This window comes from Amaranthus tricolor, chromosome 13, assembly GCF_026212465.1.
Source record: "Amaranthus tricolor cultivar Red isolate AtriRed21 chromosome 13, ASM2621246v1, whole genome shotgun sequence".
Lineage (NCBI taxonomy): Eukaryota > Viridiplantae > Streptophyta > Magnoliopsida > Caryophyllales > Amaranthaceae > Amaranthus > Amaranthus tricolor.
The window spans coordinates 20167503-20179050 of record NC_080059.1 but is presented as its reverse complement, the minus strand read 5'-3'; the positions used below and the strand labels follow the sequence as shown (position 1 = coordinate 20179050).

The 11548-nt window shown below is 34.4% G+C and overlaps 1 protein-coding gene across 2 annotated transcripts; it reads left to right on the top strand.

Annotated features, from left to right (window-relative positions):
- Window positions 1-1387: 1387 nt before the first annotated feature.
- Window positions 1388-9873, top strand: LOC130798992 (uncharacterized). 2 transcript variants are annotated; one of them, XM_057662090.1, is made up of 7 exons: window positions 1388-2043; window positions 2699-3307; window positions 7179-7360; window positions 8552-8781; window positions 8870-9069; window positions 9390-9515; window positions 9604-9873. In XM_057662090.1, the coding sequence occupies exons 1-7, from the start codon at window positions 1885-1887 to the stop codon at window positions 9700-9702; spliced, it is 1605 nt and encodes a 534-aa protein (XP_057518073.1). In that variant the 5' UTR covers window positions 1388-1884; the 3' UTR covers window positions 9703-9873. The 2 variants fall into 2 exon arrangements, with proteins under 2 accessions (XP_057518073.1, XP_057518072.1); XM_057662089.1 differs by having other exon boundaries at window positions 7176-7360.
- Window positions 9874-11548: the final 1675 nt, after the last annotated feature.

Here is an 11548-nt window from a genome sequence, read left to right as displayed (position 1 = left end):
TTGTCTCGCTCTAGAAATTGTGCAAACTCTTCCATATCAACATCATCACAAGAACTCCCACCACTTGCTAAATTGGAAGGTAACGCCTCTTACTTTGATTATTCTCACTCCTAGACTCATATTCATCAACTAATCTCCTTAATAGATTGCTAATTCTACTAACCTCTCTATCATACTCATATTTATCAAAAAACTTTGCAAAATAAAATCAAATAAGAGCCATTTTATACCTAGGATCAAGTATAGTTGCAACTCCCATCAAACTATTCATACTATCCCAATATTTCTTATATTTCTCTAACATTACTTCCGCCATCTTCACAACATAATCATATGGAGATGAAAGCCAAGTAGATAGAGTAATTTTAAGTTTGCAAATTTTAGAAAAGTAAATATTAGCCGTAGGAGTTTTTGAGGCAGAGAAATCAAGGGTAAGTTTAGCAAACACTTCCAATAACTCACATATTTTCCCAACTTTTTCCCAATCTTCAGGAGTTGCTAATAAGTGACAAATCATTCAAAATAATTTCCACAGGACTACTTCAACAAATTATCAAACAATATGGAATCTCCTAAAGTAGAAAGCATTATAGACCAATTTGAGCACAATAAAAAAAGTACCGGAATTTATTAAATCTCAAACATGTCATAACCTAGATTTGTGGACATGGTGATTTTGAATTGGGTGTGGTGACATCGCATTCAACAACAATAGTTATATTTTGATTGAGTTGAAGGAGTAATATTTTCATACCTATTCATCAGCAAACTGATCTTACATAAACATCCTTCCATACTCCTACACATGGCCAAAGAAAATACAGTATATACTTTTTTAACTTTTCAATTTATCTCAATTGCTTGTGTTGACCTTCTGTGACTTCAAAAATCAAAATGGGCATGAATTTCATTCAATTTGCCTTTATACTGATGAAAGCTTTTCTTATGTCTACAGAAAGGGAAGAGCGGAGTCACCAATCACCTTACAACCTATTTACTGAGCAATTTACCTAAAGGCACCAAGTTTTCACCATCAAATATGCGAGTATCGCAACTCACAAGTCACAATCCTTGAGATATTTTATAATACCCATATACAAACTGAAAATACCCACAAAATACCCAGATATAAACAGGGCATAAAACAAAATCAAAAAAACTAGCCATAAAATATTGAAATCGACGATTGAAGAAGATGATATTATGTTCATGAATGCTTACCTGTGAAGATTGAAGAAGATGATTGAAGAAAAATGAAATGAGTAATGACGCCCAGCAGTGAAGAGTGAAGACTGAAGAAGAATAGAATATGGGATTGCAATTTGCAAATGAGTAGAGTAAATGACGGCAGCAGCAGCAGTGAATGAAACTGTAAAAGAGAAAGGGTTTTAAAATTTAGGGTTTTCAGTTTTTTTTTAAAAAAAATAAATCGGGATTTTTAAAAATCTTTAAAAAAAATTTGAAAATACTTTCAAGAACTCCAGAAATTTGAAAATAAATTTTTTAAAAAATTTGTTCACTGCGGCGGGGCGGGGCGGGACGGGTTTCACCTAAAACCCATCTCCATCCCCATCCTCATCCCCACGGTGGGTATGAATTTTATACCCGTACCCGCCCCATAACCTATCAAACCGGGACCCATCTCCGCCCCGCCTGCATCCCTAGAAACAAAGAAGTGAAGAACCTCTCAAAATAGGACAAGAAGGGGACAACTGCCAAGAGTGCACAAGCGGTGGTGACTACTGACGTCAAAGAAAAGCAAATGTGGCGCCTTGACAGAGTCTTCTTTTTATTTCTTCACTTTTCTAACAATTCTCAGGAGAATATTTAGAGAGAGAAACAAATCAAGATATCAGAATTAGAGAGAGAGAGAGTGTAATAATAATGGGGCAATCATCGTCATCAGAAGCTTCAACATTATCAATGGAGGAAAGAGAATTGGAGTCCCAAGCAGCTTCAACTGGTTCTCTTCCTTTGCTTAAAAACTCTTTTTCTAAACTCTCTGATCCCACATCTAACTCTATTCCTCTTTCTGCTCTTCAGGTTTTAATCTCTTCCTATCCTTTTGCTTTTATTCTCAATTTATATTTGTTTGATTCTCATATTGTTCTACTTTTGAGCTTTTCTTATGATGTGTTATGCTTGATTTATTGATCAATTTCTTGTGACTTGTTCAATTTTGTTTGCAATTCTAGTTTTATTGAATTAGTTTAGGAGTAATCATATATTTGCGCAAAATTCTTTATATTTCATCGACTTAACCCTATTTTATATGGATTATTTTGTTTACTAAATGTCTAATGTAGAGTGGGTTGAGCATATGAACATCCCATTGTCATTCTTCTTGTGTGTTATATGCTAGACAATTCAATAGTTTTTAAGGATTTTAATCAAATGATGTTCAGCGCATATATTTGTATCTATTAGCTTAAATGAGTGTAGCATTTTGTGATCTATGAAATTACGGAACTGTGGATTTGAAAGACAATTAAGTAGAAACAATCCCTTGATTATTGCAAGGTTAAGACTAAGGCTGTGCATGTCCGAGCACCCCATATCCTGTTTATACAGGAGCCACTTTAGTTTTATTAGGGCAATGTAATATTGTTGTCTACCTTTTCATTTAGTTTTCTTGGTAAGTGGATGTTAACTTGTTTCTTTCTGTCTCGTTCTCTTTTTGGATGACAACCGTTTCCAGGAATGTTTTGCGCTAAAGTATACCACTATAAGTTGCGAAGGAGTCGATTTGCCCGATTGCTTTCAGGAACTTTTGGGTCAGATTGCCACCTCTATAACAGATACACTTTTTGTACCTCAGAAAGGAGGGGTTACATGGATGGAGTTTGTAAGAGGATTTGTTAAAGGTTGTGGAAGGATGTCAACGTCGTCGCTGTTGAATATCTTGTTGCGGGTGCTTGTTTTATCTGCTGATAGAGCTGGCTGTCCAATGAATTTACATTTTGATTCTGATGAAGTGGATAGCAAGATAAGTGGATCTATTTCACCTCGTGACTTTGGAATGATTATTTGGGCATGCTGGATTATGTCCTTGAACTCGAGGAGTCAAAAGCGTACTGTGGAAAGCGACCATGTGGTTGTTCCTGATCTTAACCATTTGGTATTGTCAGCTGTTGTTTCATGCATGGACAATAGTAACGATGTTGATGTATGGGATAATGATGTTCTCCGTCTTGAAGCTGAGCTTAATGCTGGGAAGATACATATGTGGGCTATAAGAACGGTTCCGAATCTTGCAGAATGTTTTTCAAATTTCATTAGTTCTAGACTCAAAGCTGCAACTTTTGAGGTATTTGAGATTAAGTCCCTCTTCTTCTAATCTTTTTAATTACTATCACCTTGAGCTTATTGGTGGCCTTCAATTTTTTTATTAAAATCTATGTTTTAAAGGATTCTTACACTGGATGGAACTTAAGATTTTGGTAAGGGTGTTCGAGTCCTAGGCAGGATTAAGAGGGTTGGATACACATAATCTTACCCTTAGTCCTAAGTGCAAATGATTTGGTGAACTGTTTTGGTCGATTATAATCTGAAATCTAAGAACATGACTTTATTGAGTGAGTGTGTGTGTTTTATTATTCAGATTTATCATCTTTTGTTAGAAAAGTCTCTTTAGGATTAGGTTATGTTCTCCATGTTCTGAATTTGCATGAACAACTAAATGTATCGAAACTAAATATAGCAGTAAGCTGTACATGGGTATTGCCCTCACCTTAAATTTTAAAAAGTACTTACACTTTAACTTAATTTCCTAAAATTAGTGAAATAAGGTGAGAAGAACACACATCAATACTTCAATTTCTTCTGATTCACACTTTGGTTGTTCAATTTTTAGGAGTTCACTCACTCTAGACTCTAGCATATGAATTCTTTATGTTTTGGTTAAGCAATAACAAATTTTTGCAGTAATAACATAGCTACGGATTAATTGATGGACATCGTTCATGGATCAGACATGTGCCTTGTTTTGAATTGCTTTGATTGATCATTCAAAGAAAAGACTCAAATTTGAAGTTTACAATCATTATTTTATGATTTACAATGCCTAAGCAGGCTTGTAATTTGCAACGAATAATTTCTAGAATCTCACAATTGAGGCTACTAAAATGATATTTTGGTCTTAATGCCTCTATTATTTCAGTTGCTCATTACTAGTAGTCAAAATCTTATTGTGGGTTATAAAATATAGGATCATAATATACTGACAATTATGTTCCAATTCCATCCCGTGCCCCAAGGTGTACCAGTTTAAAAAAGGTTATTTACTTTTTTGCTTTGTCCTTTAGAATGTATCCAGTGACTAGGTAGGTTATGAATTAGGGATGTCAATAGGGAGGGCAGGGTGTATAGGGGGGATGCTCTCGAGATACCCATTCTTTCAAAAAAAAATCTCCATTCTTGTCTTATGATGTATGGCAAGTGGAAAACGCAAAAATTGTTACCGACCCCTGACCCTAAGGTTGATAATATCCTTGCCCCACAACTCATGTAGGCCCTCATACCTATCTCCCAATATATCCGTCCCAAAACCCACTTTATATATTAGATTTAAGTGTCGTTGTGGCTGAAAGGTTAAGTGTTAGTCCTAGAAGCAAGTGCTTGTAGAAATGCATACATTATACTTGGACACTTCTCTAGACCTCACTCTACTGTGGAGACACTTTGTGAACTGATTTTGACCAAATATGAACTATAATTTTGCAAAAAAAATAAAATAAAATAAATGTCCTCTATCACACACTTTAACAACGTTCCATCGCCCTAATGTTATTAAGTGGATCCCAACTAGGCAATGTTTGAGGGCTTAGATGTACACAACACCACCTTTGTTAATTATAGTTTATAGCTTGTTTTTGATTGACCCTTGATAGAAGATGCTTATCACATACATAACTTAATTTTCACCGTCATTTATAGGGGTTAAAGTTATTTGGATCAAAACCACAAAACCACAAATTGAATCGGGCCAAACTGAAGAAGAAATTTGGTTTGGTGTTTTTCTAATTCGATTTAGATTTGGTATGAGAATTTGAAAACCAAATTTTATTTGGCTTGGACTTAGGTTGACAATATAAAACCAAAAACTGAAATTAAGCACTGAAATTTTAAATAGATTGTTGTATTTTAAAGGTTTGATGAAACAAGACCTAGCCCTCAGCCTTATTCGTCGCCCCATCTAGCCATTTCAAAAACCCTTATATTTTCCATTACCTCATGTACTCTGTTTATTCCATTTCTCAAAGGCTGATACAATTAAATTGTTTTTGCTTATTGTGATAAAACTAAATGGGCAAGCGTTCTTACAAGTAGTTGATGAATTGGTGCAACAACTTGCCTTACTTAGTTCTTAGCAATGTGAAAAATGTTTCAATTTTGTGTCAGAATTGGTTCAAGTTGCTAAATTGCCCAACATTTGTTGTTTGAATCTTTCATTACCATTTGCGTAGAAATTTTGGATGAAAACTCTTAATCTCTTGAGTTTCCATTTGAAAGAGACTAGTCATTAACATCGGCGCCATTTGAAAGTCCATTGACTACCACCATTGTTGAAGAGAAAAATCTTAAACTCGTTTTGGAAAAGATATATAAACAAATAGATGTAAAGATATAAACAAATAGGTATGAAAAATGTATTCTGAATTGGATCAAACCAAAATATTTGTTATTTTCATTGCAAAGAAGAAGTTTTTTTTTTTGTTATTAGTATATAAATAATAATTAATGAATTACTGTAACGTATTGTCTTTGTCATTTGATATTACCATGAGTGAAAAACCTTAAAGGAGTTTTATGAAAGCTATTCAACATTTGAATATTTAACCAAATAAGAAATTCCATATTTGGTCTAGTTCGATTTGGCCAAGTGAATTTTGGTTCAGTGTGGTTCTGTTTTTTCTTTTGCTTGGTTCGTTTTTGGTCTGAAAATTGAGAACTTAAATATTTTCGATTTGGACTAGTTTATGCAAAAGATCAAACCTTAAACCGAACTTTCACCCTAATGTAAGAGAATATGAAGTTGTCCTTCACTTTAATAGATAAAATAAGCATGAGTTTCAAAATAGTATAAAATTAATCCTTACCCGATACTCAACAATTGTCTTAAACGCATAAAATGTTATACTAGAAAAAGAATGAAAAATACACAGTTCTGCACTCCTCTTAGTTTAACTTTATATCTATGATAAACAAACAAAGTAGTAATGAGGCGGATAAAAGCAAATTCCACGCTCTCGCTAACAATGAATTGGCAAACATTGTCCTCGTTCCCCCACTACCCATGAAAACGTGGACATATCCCACCCAATTGGGTATAGAATTGTGCCCTATTGACACCCCTAGTTTCTATACATGGCATGATTGCGAGAATTCACTTTTCTACTCTGTTTTGTTAAATTTAATCTTTAGACATACAATGTGGGGAGGACGATAAAATCCAGACAATCAATATCCAAGCACTTATATCAACTCATTGTTGATGAACTTTCATCATGCTAGTGAACACAAACACACCTGATGCTGTTATAGGTCATGCATGCATCTTAACTTGAATCCTAATATTGTTTATGAAAACAACTTGGGCATCAATTGCCAAAAGAATAAAAACCAAACTTGAGCATGGCATCTGTAGAGCTATATGTGTAGGTAATGAGGTCACTTTCAAGCATAGAAAAAAATCACGGATGTCGTAATTGCGGTAACTGTCACGATGTTGCGAACGCTGCACGTCACGGTGTTATGATTCGAGTTGTAGATTTTTTAATATGAATTGTTAACTTGAGAAAAAATCATTTTATCATAGTAATTCATGTTTTCAAGAAAATATATCTACATCAAAGGTTATAATAGACCATTTAAAAACCTATACAATTTTAAAAAAAAAGATTAATGGCTAATATGTTAGAATAACAACTTATTATGGCGGTTACTCTATGAATTTAACTCACGGGTTATGTAACGGTTGTGGTTCGGTAAGTTCATAATTCGTCATAAAGTGGCCGTTATGTAACGTAACAACCTCATTTGTATTCCATGCTTTGAAGTGTCCTTGTAATAGTCTTTATTGACCTCCAAATTTCAATCTAATTGCATGTACAAATGAAAGTTGCTTTATTTGAGTTTTGAAAAATCAGATTGTTTGATAGTTTTCTTGTTACCAGAAGCCTAGTGAAGCGGAAACTTCAAGTACAGAAAATTCTTCTGCAAAGGCATGTCACTTTCATCTTCTGACATCTGTAAGGGCTTGGGCGATTTCTCTTTCTCAAAGAAGTGATGCAAGCGAGGAGCTCTTGAAAATATGCTTCCCTAGCAACTTGGATGTAATAGAGGATAGCCTTCTTTATCGGTTCGTCACCAGTATTTGTTTTTGACATTTGTTGATTTTTTGCAAATTTCAAGTTCAATGGCTTGCAATCTTGTATATCAACATAATTTTCTTTCCTATGCCTCACCTTCTTGATGAAATAGACCCAACTAAGATTGGATAATTACGCTTTGCACTGCATTGCCAAATGCATAATCATGTACTGTTTATGCTAGTCTGCATTCTTGTGTTGCTACTCGCTACCTGGAATTTTGGGGCTTTAAATGGGTCAAAACTTAAATTGGTCGGACTTTAAACATGCCTTTTATTTACAAAAATAAAACTAGCAAATAATGGGATCTATACGGGCCTCAAACGGGTCTTTTTATTATATTTTTTTCTTGAATTATGATACCTTACTATAGATTTATAATTGTCAGTCTAATTATATTTCATAAAAGCAAGTAATATAGCTATAAGTCATTTTACTCAATCTGACATGCTTATTTCAATGGAAATTTAGGAGGCCGAGAGGGCTCAGCCCATTTGAGCTCATTTTTTTATTTGAACCCGGCCCAGCCCATTTTTATTTGAGCCTTGCCCGACGCTTATCCGGTCCATTGCACAGGTCTAGTCAAGAGCAACTTTGATTGCCAATTATAGAACAATTGTATTGAACTAACGATCAAACTTTTACCCAAAAAGGATGGAATGCTTTCTGTCTGGCTTAGCTGAACTACCTTAGCTGGGTCATTCACTCTTTTTATGGGCACTTTTTTGAGACCTAAGCTTAGCACAATGGAGTAGTTATTGTAGTGAAGCGTGATTGTGCGTATGTTTGTATATGGATTGAAGGTGAAGCTTGATAAACCATTTATGTGGTGGCTATATTTGTTTTCCCTATGACCGAATACAGTAAAAAAGTATTCATGTAGTCCTGCTAGTCTTTAATTGGGTTGACACTTAGATGAAAATATATGTCAATTGGTTTTGACGCCCACTGCAAAAGTTGAAGTTAATTTTGCTTCCAAGACATTGATTGACTGATAGTCTAGCTAGCGCATAGTATTAACTAGAACTTTGTTTTTGTTTATATGTTTTTAGACATTGGTGGTTGGGACTTACCAAAGGCATGGAGGTAATGTAACGTTGTATTGAATTTTCGATGGTAGTTGGAACTTGATACCAACTTGGCATATGAATGGGAGACTGATTACTGGCTGTGCCTCACAGGTCTTATGTTCATGGGAAAGGGCTAAACAGATTTTGGTCGAACGTTGAAGGTTATCATGGACCGTCACTTCTACTGTTGTCTGCCACTTCCGGTGAATCGAGCCTGAACAGCAGGAAATGGATCATAGGAGCCCTAACACAACAGGGTTTTGAAAACAGAGATGCATTCTACGGCAGCGGGGGCTGTCTATATTCTATATATCCTGTCTTTCATATTTTCTCAGCACCTGGTATGTAAACATGAGAGTTAAGTAAATTTTTTAAGCTAAATATTAATCTTGTTTATCTACTAAAAATGCAAACCTTGTTTATTGACAGGAACGGAGCATAACTACGTGTATAGTCACTTGCATCCGCCTGTTAGAGTATATGAGCCGCATCCAAAGCCTGTTGGGCTAGCATTTGGGGGAACTATTGGGCATGAAAGAATATTTATTGACGAGGACTTTGCAAAGGTTACTATTCGACATCATGCAGTTGACAAAACATACCAACACGGTTCTCTTTTCCCCGAACAGGTGAGGTTTTGTGTTTGATGATTATCAGTATGTTGTATCGGCAAGCGTCCCGACTCCTGATAATTCCTTCTCGGTTGACTTCTTAACTTCATGATCAATTGGGTTTAGATATTAGATAATCGTGTTGTCGATATTGAGATTGCTTTATCAATTTGAAGCACAAAATGCAGCGACCAGTTCCATACGTATATTGGGGTTCCAACATGGAATTATCATGTATATTGAAAATGAAATCAACCTTGGATCATATCTGTGTTTCAGAGCCTTTCTGATGGCATCATCGTTGTATTATTGTTAACGTCTTGATTATCTTTTCTTAGGGTTATCTCCCAACTGAAGCGTCTGTGGTGGACGTTGAAGTTTGGGGATTAGGCGGTAAGAGAGCAAAGGAAATACAAATTTTATACAAGAGAAGAGAAGACCTTTTCACAGAGCAAAGGCGCAAGGTAATTTTTCTTATTTTGAGTCATAAAATTGTTGGCCGGTCGTGACTTAAACGAAAAAGTTAAGATTGGAGGTAACCTTAATTCTCAGGTTGACTTGAAGACGTTTGCTAGTTGGGAAGATTCACCAGAAAAGATGATGATGGACATGATGGGTAATCCAAATGCTGTCGGACGTGAGGAACGGTAATTTCGAGTCCGAAATCAGATTCAGATCTCTGTTCTTTTGCATATATTATAGGAAATAATGTATCATCAAATACACTTTTCTGTTCTCATTTGATTTTATTTTGTACATATTACTGTACTAAACAAGATGTATGCATTTCTGAGTTCTATCTATGGTCTCAATTATTTCTTACACTGCTACACAACACCAAGTTCCTTTGTCAGATCAAGCTTTTCTTTTTGTATTGGGATCGATGTTAGACTATGATGGGTAATCCAAACTTTTTGTGTCAGATCAAGATGTATGCATAGACCAAATTGTGATTTGAGAATCCTGAATTAACGTAATATAAAGTTTTCCTTTACATCCTTGTAATGGGGTTCAATTATGACAATTTAAGGATTGATAAGGAAAATCAATCCCCTTTCCCTTTAACAATTTTAGTAATACAAACTATATGCATAGTATGATAGTAGTATATGCTCACTACTCAGATAACATAATAGGCAGTAGCTAAACACCAAGTACTTTCTTATAAGTTTATAACTCCTTTATGTTGATCTTGTATTGTACAAATTCAAAAAGATCGTTTATGTCGATTTAGATTTGACCCATTTTACAAATTAATCCAATAATCTTTCAGTCCAATTTTAATGCTAGCACATTGGATTGATTCATCTATATATATAATAATCTCATGAAAAAAAAGACTATTTTTATGGCAACCAATCTCAATAATGATACGACTCGACCCTTAACATCAAAGCTCGATAATAAATCGACCCTTGACTCGTTAGATCAGCCCACCCCATTAAACACCTCTACTTACAGTAATTATCATAAATTCTTAAAATGAGACGACCTCATGGCGAGACCATCTCTATTTGAGTTATCTAATATTCATTTATTGTCTTGAAGTGATCATAACTTTAAAATGATTAGTTACGATTTTAAAGTGATCAGTTACTATTGGGTTCGATTTCAAATTTAAAAGAATAAATGTATCTAGGTTTAAGGTCTTCCTCTTTTAGACTAGATTCAATTCATCAATTTTTGCATTCCTCTTTCAATTTAGCACTTCAAAATTAGTCTGGGATACTCTAGCTTGCACAAAGGTAAACTTTAATGCGTTTTTTTAGTATGTATATCGTTTTTAGGGTTTTGATAAAGTTTGGTTATTTTCTCCAACGTAGGTTACTAGTTCTTAAATAAACACTCTTCTTAATCATCCATAACTATTCAAGGTAATGTTTAATTGTTTTCATAGCTTTATGTTGTTTTTTGAAGTATTGTTGTTGATGAGCATATTGAATTAGTTGAATTTAATGTACATAATATATTATTAGAAATGTTGATGTTGGTATTAGAAATATCGTTATGAACTTATTAATTGATTTATTATTTGAATTTTATGTGCATTATATATGTATGAGTGTAGTCACATTATGGAATTTATTAATTTGTAGACCAAAAAGATTATAATCAAATGAATATAATGTACTTGTATGGGCATGAAGTTGATGATGATGTTGATTTTGTTTATATTCATGTAGAAATTGCATCATTTCGCGTCATTATAGTATGTTTTTGTAAAGGTTGTATTCGAGAAATAGTGGCAAAGTTCATTATGTTGGGGGAAGACGTAGGTTGTTTGCATGCAACTCGAACATGGATTTGAATCAATTTAAACGTTTTATATGTTCTAAGATTGGATTGGACCCCACTAGAAGTACCGTAAATATAAGCTTTAAATATGACATGAGTAGAGAATTGTTAGTCTTTCCTGTTGAGGATGATGAGGCTATAGATGCTATGTGGGAGTATTCAAAGTCCACCCAAATTCTCTCTTTGGAGTTATACGTAGAAG

Coding starts and splice junctions, on each gene's coding strand:
- LOC130798992 (XM_057662089.1), top strand. CDS start 1,885: ATGGGGCAATCATCGTCATCAGAAGCTTCAACATTATCAATGGAGGAA. Junction 8,782..8,869: donor TCATATTTTCTCAGCACCTG/GTATGTAAACAT, acceptor GTTTATTGACAG/GAACGGAGCATAACTACGTG. Junction 9,516..9,603: donor TCACAGAGCAAAGGCGCAAG/GTAATTTTTCTT, acceptor CTTAATTCTCAG/GTTGACTTGAAGACGTTTGC.